At 48.0% G+C, this 10,116-nt stretch overlaps 1 protein-coding gene across 2 annotated transcripts; it reads left to right on the top strand.

Moving 5' to 3' along the window:
- The first annotated feature begins 1,987 nt into the window (after positions 1-1,987).
- Positions 1,988-8,617, top strand: LOC118363485 (protocadherin-18-like). Of its 2 annotated transcripts, none has more exons than XM_035744392.2 (4): positions 1,988-4,901; positions 5,424-5,479; positions 5,787-5,971; positions 7,111-8,617. In XM_035744392.2, exons 1-4 carry the CDS (start codon positions 2,403-2,405, stop codon positions 8,058-8,060), a joined length of 3,690 nt encoding a protein of 1,229 aa, XP_035600285.1. In that variant the 5' UTR covers positions 1,988-2,402; the 3' UTR covers positions 8,061-8,617. The 2 variants fall into 2 exon arrangements, with proteins under 2 accessions (XP_035600285.1, XP_035600283.1); XM_035744390.2 differs by having other exon boundaries at positions 1,989-4,901; positions 5,391-5,479.
- The last annotated feature ends 1,499 nt before the right edge of the window (positions 8,618-10,116 follow it).

Here is a 10,116-nt window from a genome sequence, read left to right on the forward strand (position 1 = left end):
AGCCCAGAGAAGAGCGTATCGAAATGTATTGAGTTTGCATCTGCTTTCTGCAAACATACCCCATTGATGTTGTGTTTCCATGGGTTTTATTCGAATTACACCCGTTCTTGTTTAAACTCGGGCGGTTGTTGGTCTTCGTGGAGGAAATGTGATTAGCTTGCATTCCCCATTGCATTTGGGCACCACGAGCTCACCCGGGGTTTTCTCAGAGCGGGGTGAGAGACGGAGAGAATCGAAGCACCGGCCCGTGGCTAACATTGTTAAACGTCAGCGGGGAGTTTTCACCCGGCTCCCTAGCTACCTTTCACACAGCAAACGGGTCATGTCTAACCCGATGAGAGAAGATTTTAGGCCTATTGCTCGTCCGGCCTCCCCAGCGCCAGCCAAAAATAAATTTGGCACCAGTTATTGAATTGAAAGTTTAAACGGTTACGTTGGATGCTGCGTTGAGAACCTTTTTACACATCGCCTCAAACAAATACTTGGGTCATATGTATGTTGTTCTAACGCCACATATTACTGCAGCACGTGATGATCTTACTAAAATCCCAAAATCAAACACATACATTTTTTTTTATTAGCTGGTAATTGTATTTTATATGTATAAATGATATGTGCTGAATCATTAGGGAGAAAGCTATATTGATTTACAGCTCTGCTGAATCAAAGTCCATGTGTACGCGCTCATGGAGCCAGATGGCAGAGAGCGAGTGCATCTCCTCCTTTTCCTTACGAGTCACTCCAGGAATTTAAAATGCAGCGAACCTCCGTCAATATGCTCTATCCAGTTTTACAGAGAGAATACAAATATATGTGTTTGTCCATTGGGCTTAAATAGCCATCAGTGATACAATAATATCTGAGTGCTCTGGTTTACCACATCAAATAGCTTAGTGGGAAGTCATGTGTCATGCTTGTGTCTAATTGCGCAGAGAATGGGGACAACCGTTTTGGAGATGTTTATCGAGGCAATGTGCGACGGAACGGCATTTTTGAATTCCATCTGAAAGTGCGTTTAGGCCCGGAATTGACGTAGGCCTAATTATGGGTTTGGGTTGTCTGAACCTCGCGCAGATGGTCCGGTGCCTTCTTCAAGCTCCAGTTGCTCGTGTTTGCTCTCTGAGCGAGAGTTTGAGGATGCTAATTCGGCAGGGATTGTAAAGCAGTATTATGCACCGGGGGAAAGTGTTTGCCCGCGTGACCCGCGGCGAGGCGCATTTAGCACCAAGGAATCCTTTCGGAGATTCGCCACACGCGGGGCCCTGGAGGAACACACAATAGCGAGGGCGCGGAGAGGTCTTCTACCCTCACTCAGTAAAAAGCTGGATTTGGGGATCCACAAACCTTCACTCTTATAGTCCTCTCTACACACTGGTGGCTTGGAAATGTGAGGCTATGCAACCTTCTTATCACCATGACTTTAAGAACAAAATTGGTAACCAAATTGTATCCACTGTAAACCAACCTGAATACACCTTCAGATATTGTGTCCTATGTTACATATTTTGTTCAATGTTTTCCAGTTAAATATACGAGACAACTACATATACAATTCACCTCAAAATATCTAGTGAATTTGTGCGTATAACCAGAGCATAAAATGCAAGCAGTGCTATTTTGGGGGATAGTATACGGAATGTTAAAGTTCTTTGTCATGTTTAAGGTAGGGGGGTGACAGTGGCACACGTTTGTGAATTGCAGCTATAACAATATGCGAGTGCCGAGGCAGCCTTGGGTCAATCTGGACGTGTTTAAAGTTCTCCCTGAATAATCCCCTTTACCTATTGTTGTGGCACACTTTAAAACTACATCTTTGGGTTGGTCCTCCCGGCTTCTGCAATCAATGGGCCCTCTGTGTCGTGAGTGGACATCCTGGACGCAGCGAAGGGGCAGCACTTGATTTAGGGAGGGGTGAAGAGGAGAGGGAGGAGGGGTGGGGGAATGTTTTTGTGTGAGCTGAGGAAAAAGACGCAGTTTGGGTGAGGGGCGGGCTATCAGGGCCAGTCTGTCTACGGAGACGAGACACAGACGGCAGGAGCGCGCGACAGAGCAGAGCGCACAGCAACACAAGCGGAGCTGCGCCTTTTCTCCTCGCTCAGATTTCCAGACACACACTCACACACAGAGACCGTGTAAGTGGATGTATGCAACAGATCCGTCTACGATAGCAAGAAAAAAAATGCATTTGAGTTGGTGTTCTTTGTTGTAAAATCGAAGCTAAAACGAAAGCTGTGACCTGGTTCATCTTGGGTTCTCAAATCTCTATCTTTAAGTCGATTTGCGCGACTTTTCACCGACGGTGACTTATTGGTGGGATTTAACATGACATACTTTTGAGAAAGCGTATTTTCTTCCAGACCTTGCTCCTCTGTGGAACTGCAGCCCTAACCTGGGTGCTGAAGATGGGTGCCAAAATGAATACACCCAGAGGGAATATAGTATCTTCCACTGCGCTATTATTATTTTTGGTTGGAATTATGCAGGACGTTTCTGGTAAGACTTTGAAATATAAAGTTTACGAAGAGCAAAAAGTGGGCACAGTGATTGCAAGGCTAAAGGAAGACGTGGCGGGTGTTCTTTCCAAATTACCGAGTTCAGTGTCCTTTCTGTTCCGTGCTATGCAGCGGGGGAGCACTCCGTTTCTGTCGGTTCGGGAGGAGGACGGTGAAATCACCATAGGGACCAAGATTGACCGGGAGAAGATTTGTGAAAAGAACCTCAACTGTTCCATCGAATTTGACGTTATCACGCTGCCTACCGAATACCTCCAGCTCTTCCACGTCGAGGTGGAAGTCTTGGACATTAACGATAACTCGCCACAGTTCTCTCGTGCCATCATACCCATTGAGATCTCCGAGAGCGCATCTGTGGGAAACCGGATCCAGCTGGACAGCGCCACGGACCCAGACGTGGGAGATAACTCCCTTTACTCTTATTCTCTGACACCGAATCGCTTTTTCAAAATCGACATTAGGACCAGAAACGATGGTGCCAAATACGCAGAGCTTGTTGTGGTGAAAGAGCTGGACAGGGAGGTGCAGTCCAACTACCAGTTGCAGCTAACGGCCTCGGACAATGGAGTCCCCCCGAAGTCCGGCTCCACTTTGCTCAAGATAAGCATCTCGGACTCGAATGACAACAGTCCGGCTTTTGACGAGCAGGCTTACGTTATTAATCTCATGGAAAACTCACCACTAGGGACTCTACTGATTGATTTAAACGCCACAGATCCGGATGAGGGCACAAACGGTAAAATAGTTTACTCTTTCAGCAGTCATGTCTCTCCCAAAATACTGGAGACGTTTAAAATTAACCCTGAAAATGGTCAAATCACTTTGATTAAAAAAGTGGACTATGAATCTACATCATCTTATGAGCTGGACATTCAGGCACAGGATCTGGGTCCCAACTCCATCCCTGGACTTTGTAAAATCGTAATCAAAGTGGTGGACGTGAACGACAACAAACCGGAGATCAACATTAACCTGATGACTCCTGGAAAGGAGGAGGTGGCCTACATCTCGGAGGGCGTGCCAGTGGACACCTTTATAGCACTGGTGCGGGTGGACGACAGTGACACGGGGCTCAACGGTGACGTGGTGTGCCGCCTGCACGGCCACGGTCACTTCCGGCTGCAGAAGACCTATGAGAAGAATTACATGATCCTGACCAACGTGTCTTTGGACAGAGAGAAGAGGTCAGAGTACAGTCTGACAGTCATAGCTGAGGACCGTGGCTCTCCAAGCCTCTCCACAGTCAAACACTTCACTGTACAGGTGTTGGATGAAAACGATAACCCGCCTCGCTTTGAGAAGAGTCGCTACGAGGTCTTCAAGTCAGAGAACAACTCTCCAGGGGCCTACCTGATGACAGTGGTGGCGTCCGACCCTGACCTGGGCACCAACGGTCAGGTGACCTACACGGTGGTGGAAGCTCTGGTCCAGGGAAGCCCCATCTCCACCTACGTCACCATCGACCCGTCCAACGGCGCCATCTACGCTCTACGGAGCTTCGACCACGAGGACGTCAGCCGTATCGCCTTCACCGTCCAGGCCCGTGATGGAGGGAACCCCGCCCTCTCCTCCAATGCCACCGTCCTCCTGACCGTGCTCGACGATAACGACAATCCGCCCACCATCCAGTCCCCACCCCTACGGAACCACACCGCGGATCTACCTCTCTGGAGACACGCCTCCGCCGGTCAGCTGGTCACCATCATTAAGGCCACCGACCGCGACACCGGTGCCAATGGCGAGCTGAGCTGCTCCATCGTCGGGGGCAACGAGGAGGGCCTGTTTGTGATGGACGCGCGGCGATGCGAGCTGCGGACCAATGGCAGTCTGGAAGGGGTTCCCAAGGATGTGCTGGAGATCAGGGTGGAGGTGCAGGACAGGGGCACCACTCGCCTGTCCACGGGGGCCCTACTCCGCCTTTCCCTCCAGGAGAACATGAACATTCTGCCCCCAGGCCTCCCCACGGGCCCAAGCCATCCATCACTGGACCTCTCCCTCATCATCATCATCTCCCTGGGGGCCGTGTGTGCCCTGCTGCTGGTGGTCATGGTGATGTTCACCACGGCACGCTGCAACAGGGAGAAGAAGGACCCACGCAACTCATACAACTGCAGGGTGGCAGAGAACACGTACCAAAACCACCCGAAGAAGCCCTCTAGGCAGATCCACAAGGGAGACATCACCCTGGTTCCCACTGTCAACGGCACCCTGCCCGTACGGGCACACCCACGCTCACCTTCTGCTTCACCTGCCCCAGAGAGGGGCACCATGGGCAGCCGGCAGAGCCAACACAGCCGCCAGTCGCTTAACAGCCTAGTCACCATCTCCTCCAATCACGTCGCAGAGAACTTTGCTCTGGAACTGGCCCACGCCACGCCCCCTGTCGAGGTAAGAAGAAGAGAGAGAGAGAGAGGATTTCATTTCATACACTAAGTCCTTAGTGATGTATTACTGGATGGTTATATGAATATGTTATCTGCTAATGGTAGTCTTTGAATCTCTTAAATGCATTTGGAATAAAATAGACTACCATCAACTATGGATCTATAGAATAAAAAAATGACTGAGTTTAAGCTTTGCCTCATATTATGGTGATATAGAAATGTAAATGATGTTTATAATGAGGATATTTGCGTTATATATTTTCTATTTGTGTGCCCCGCGTTCTGTTGTGTTCAGTAAGCCGTCCCTTATTTCCCATGATCATCTCGTGTTTTATAGCCCGTCATAACAACCTTCATCCAGATCATGTGTCCTTATGCCTGTCTGCTCCCATCAGTGTTCATTCATTTCCCCTTTTCATTTTCCCCTTTATTTTCACTTTCCTTTCTTTTCTTTCTTTCTTTTTCCCCCCTTTTTTTTGGGTTTGGATTGTAGCAAGTCTCACAGCTTCTGTCCATGCTCCATCAGGGCCAGTACCAGCCAAGACCCAGTTTCCGTGGCAACAAATACACTAGGAGCTACAGGTACCTACATCTTAAAATAAACATGCCCGGAGGGAATCAGGAGGGAATCAGAATGTACGTGTTTAAGAATGTGTGCATAACTCAGTAAGGCTCTAAGGCATATCCTACAATGCTTTACATATTCCTATAAAGCTTGTGGTGCTATTCCCTCTTAGGCCTATATGTGCCTTGTTCTATTGTTAGGACTTAATAATTGTATGCAAAAACCTCCACTGCACTTAGTTTTGATACATGCATAAGCCTTGAACCATCCTCCAATGTGGTTTTCTATGAAAGTTCAACCATCATTTCTTCTCACCGCCTCCAGGTACGCTCTAAATGACATGGATAAGTTTAGTCTGAAGGACAGTGGTCGTGGTGACAGCGACGCTGGGGACAGTGACTACGAGGCAGGGAGAGAGTCTCCCATCGACAGGCTCCTGGGTGAGGCCTTTACTGAGCTTTACCCCCCTGACGGCCAACACAGACCCCATCCACAGCATCCGCATGCAGGTATACACCCCTCACCGCGTTTCAAACCCCTCACCCCCATCACCACTCTCCACCGATCCAATATCAACTCCCTTCCTCTACATGTCCATTCTTTACTGACCTCTACCAACACACTGCATGCAGGTATTCCATCCTCACCCCTCCCACTCTCAGTCACCCCTCATCCCCAACACCTGTGAGAGATTCACTCCCCAGCTGCTTATCAGCACAGTGACTGGGTGGGACTGTGGATGGAGAAAATAGGGAGAATTATCACTTGTTTCTCTGGCGAGAAAAAGGCTCTCATGTCCTCCACAACACAATTATTTCAGAGTGCGATCAGGCAGCCAGGCAGGCAGGTAGAGAGGCAGGTTGGAGTGGTTTTATCGACAGCTTTGAAAGGCGTTTTTGGTAAATCAGTCCGGTTAATCTTTCATCAGCGGGGGAGCCAATCTGCTGCCTGCCTGCATGGCCGCGGCTGCTGCTTTTCTAATGTTCCCCAATGCACTCTTCCTTCATCAGCTCTAAGATGTATTACAAATGGTCCTTTTATGGTAATGTGAGCGTAATGAAGTCCCTGAATAGTGTGAGTGAATAACCAGCGCTCTTTAATGAAGGCTTTAACTTGGCATATTTGATTTGTCTAATTTATTCTTCAGAGATTTTTCATTTGAAGATTTAATGTTGAATAGACGTGACATGAAAGGGTAAAATGCCGGCTTTTGAACGAGTAATAATAGCCATTGATCTGGCCTAGTGAATTGTCCCGACATGTTAATTGCATGTTATAGGTAGTATGCTCTCGCCCACAGAGTGCTGTGCAATCTAATTAGCTTAGATTTCAACCCATGTTTGAAACCCAGATCACACAACTGTGTTTAAAGATGAATGGATATCAAATGTTTGATGTTAAAAGACTGTATGAAAGACAATCTCTCATCTCCTCCCCTCAAAACCACTCCCCAATTCTATGCCTGCTCATCACCATCTCCCCTCATCACAAGTCTATCAACAAAAGAACAGTAATACCCAGAACAATCTATGGTGTGTGTGTATGTTTAAATGCATGGCCACATGGGGCCCACCTTCTATGTATTTCATCTATGCAAGTGCCTTGTGAATGTATCCAAGATGATGTCTCTCTCTCCCTCTCTCTGTAGCGATGAGACTGTGCACTGAGGAGTGTCGTGTCCTGGGTCATTCTGACCAGTGCTGGATGCCTCCCTTGACCTCCCCAGCCTCCTCTGACTACCGCAGCAACCTCTTCATCCCAGGAGATGACCCCCACCAGGCCAGAGACCCCGAGCAACCCCCACAGTCCTCTGACCCCACCCACCCTCATGCCCAACGCAGCAACCAGAGCTTCTCCACCTTTGGCAAGGACAACCAGGAGGGGGCCGAGGAGGGAGAGGCGGAAGATGAGGGAGAGGATGGGGAGGACCTCTGTGGAACCACCTCCCTGCTGTCAGAGATGAGCAGCGTGTTCCAGAGGCTCCTCCCCCCGTCGCTGGACTCCTACGTCCAGGTCAGTGAGACCCAGAAGGGAGGTGCGAGTGTGGGGGGTGTAAGTGTCCCAATGACGGGGTCATTGGACAGGAGGAGGAGTCACTTGCCAGGTAAGCCCAGTGCTGCAGCCCACCAGCAAGGTGTGGCAGCGTGGGCTGCCAACACCCATTTCCAAAACCCCGGATCTAGCATCGGGCCCTCAGGCCATCCACACCCCCAGAACGGCAGCTACCACACCCTCAAACCCAGCACCAAGCTCAGCCCCCAGAATAACCACAAGAACCAGGTCGTTGGGCACGGACAGCACGCCCCCACCCCCAAGAACAGCCCTCTCCTCACTGCCCTGGTTAGCCCTACCCTGGTGGTACCCTCCCTGGCCCCTGCCCCCATCCCTGTTCCTGTCCCCCTCCCGGGGCCTTGCGGTAAGTGGCTCCCCGCCATGGAGGAGATCCCAGAGAACTTTGAGGAGGATGAGTTTGACTCTGTGCTGGGGCAGCTGGGACACCTGCAGGGGAAGAGGAGCGACAGCCGCCATGAGTTGATGGACGCCAGCGAGCTAGTGGCTGAGATCAACAAACTGTTACAGGACGTCCGGCAGAGCTAGACATTCTTAAATACCCTCCACTCCACACCTTTGAACTCCAACTTCCTGACTTCCTGTCAGGAGTCCTGCCATGTGTATGGAGGGGGAGCTGAGGAGTATGGGTAGGAAAAAAGAAAAGAGAAACAAACTAAAGACATAGACCTGCAATTGTCATTAGAGTTGCATTTCTAACGTATTTGTGTTTTGTGAATGCTAAATATCCAAATAATGTTTGTATTTTCTGGTTTGGTACACAATGTACACAATGTGACTGTATTTATCTTTGTATTTTAAAAATACATTTGTATTCTTATATTTATTTAAAAATATGTATATAAACTTAATCAATCAGAATTATATTTTTATATATTGAATGCATGTTAAATGGGAGAAGAAAAAAAAAATCAAGATTTTGACATGCAACTGAAAATCTACATATTTAATATTGTCTTTTGTGAAATGTTTTTTATGTCACTATTATTATATGTATACGTGAATATATTCATTATTGGACACAAGTCTTTGTGGTGCATTGTGGGAACGTGTGGAGAAACACAAATAAAGTGGAAGACACAGAACTAATATGAGTTTGTCTCTGTTTAATCTTTGACGAATGTTGCCATTGTATTAGAGGAAGGATGTCAGAGACAGATCTATTAACTACACTGAGAAAAAATAGAAACTCAACATGTAAAGTGTTGGTCACATGTTTCATGAGCTGAAATCAAAAATCCCCAAAATTTTCCATACGCACAAAAAGCTTATTTCTCTCAAATTTGTGCACACATTTGTTTACATCCCTGTTAGTGAGCATTTCTCCTTACCCAAGATAATCTGTCCACCTAACAGGTATGGCATATCAAGAAGCTGATTAAACAGCATGATCATTACACAGGTGCCCCTTGTGCTGGGGACAATAAAAGGCCACTTGAAAATGTGCAGTTTTGTCACAAAACACAATAACACAGATGTCTCAAGTTTCGAGGGAGCGTGCAGTTGGCATGCTGACTGCAGAAATGTCCCCTAGAGCTGTTGCCAGAGCAATTGTAATGCTCATTTCTTGTTTTAGAGAATTTGGCAGTACGTCCAATCAGCCTCACAACCACAGAACACTTGTAACTACGCCAGCCTAGGACCTCCACATCTGGCTTCTTCACCTGCGGGATCGTCTGAGTGGGAGAGTACTTTCATCTGTAATAATGCCATTTTGTGGGGGGAAACTCTTTCTGATTGGCTGGGCGTGGCTCCCCAATGAGTGGGCTTGGCTGTCAAGTGGGTGGGCCTAAGCCCTCCAAGTCCCAGCCATGGCTGCACCCCTGCCTATTAATGAGAAATCCATAGATTAGGGACTAATTCATTAATTTCAATTGACTGATTTCCTCATATGAACTGTAACTTAGTAAAATCTTTGAAATTGTTGCATGTTGCATTTATATTTTTGTTCAGTATAAATGAAATGTTTCCATAGGAGGTTGAGAACCTTGTGTGTGTGTGTGTGAGAAAGAGATAATTTATATTCCTACAAAGAGATGCTGATAGCACAATACTGTCTAGATTTGCTGGTCATGGCTCATATCAACGCATCTTCCCAGACACGCTAGACCCCCTCCAATTCGCATACCGCCCCAACAAATCCACAGATGGCACAATCTCTATTACACTCCAAAATGTCCTCTCCCACCTGGACAAGATGAACACCTATGTGAGAATGCTGTTCATTGACTATAGCTCAACACCATAGTGATCTCCAAGCTCATCACTAAGCTCAGGACCCTGGGACTGAACACTTCCCTCTGCAACTGGATCCAGGACTTCCTGACGGGAAGGTAGACAACAACACATCCACCACGCTGACCCTCAAAACAGGGACCCCCTCGGTGGTGCATGCTTAGCCCCTGTACTTCCTGCGTGGCCGCGCACGACTCCCAACACCATCGTTAAGTTTACTGACGACACAACAGTGGTTGGCCTGATCACAGACAACGATGAGACAGCCTATAGGAAGGAGGTCAGAGACCTGGCAGTGCGGTGCCAGGACAACAACCTCTCCCTCAGAGTCAGCAAAGACAAAGGAGGT

This window comes from Oncorhynchus keta, chromosome 30 (assembly GCF_023373465.1).
Source record: "Oncorhynchus keta strain PuntledgeMale-10-30-2019 chromosome 30, Oket_V2, whole genome shotgun sequence".
Taxonomy (NCBI): domain Eukaryota; kingdom Metazoa; phylum Chordata; class Actinopteri; order Salmoniformes; family Salmonidae; genus Oncorhynchus; species Oncorhynchus keta.

Bases quoted from the DNA above. Each gene is read 5' to 3' on its own strand.
- LOC118363485 (XM_035744390.2), top strand. From the start codon at position 2,403: ATGGGTGCCAAAATGAATACACCCAGAGGGAATATAGTATCTTCCACT. The intron at 4,902-5,390 runs GTAAGAAGAAGA...TTTGGATTGTAG, and splicing joins ACGCCACGCCCCCTGTCGAG to CAAGTCTCACAGCTTCTGTC. The intron at 5,480-5,786 runs GTACCTACATCT...CACCGCCTCCAG, and splicing joins AAATACACTAGGAGCTACAG to GTACGCTCTAAATGACATGG.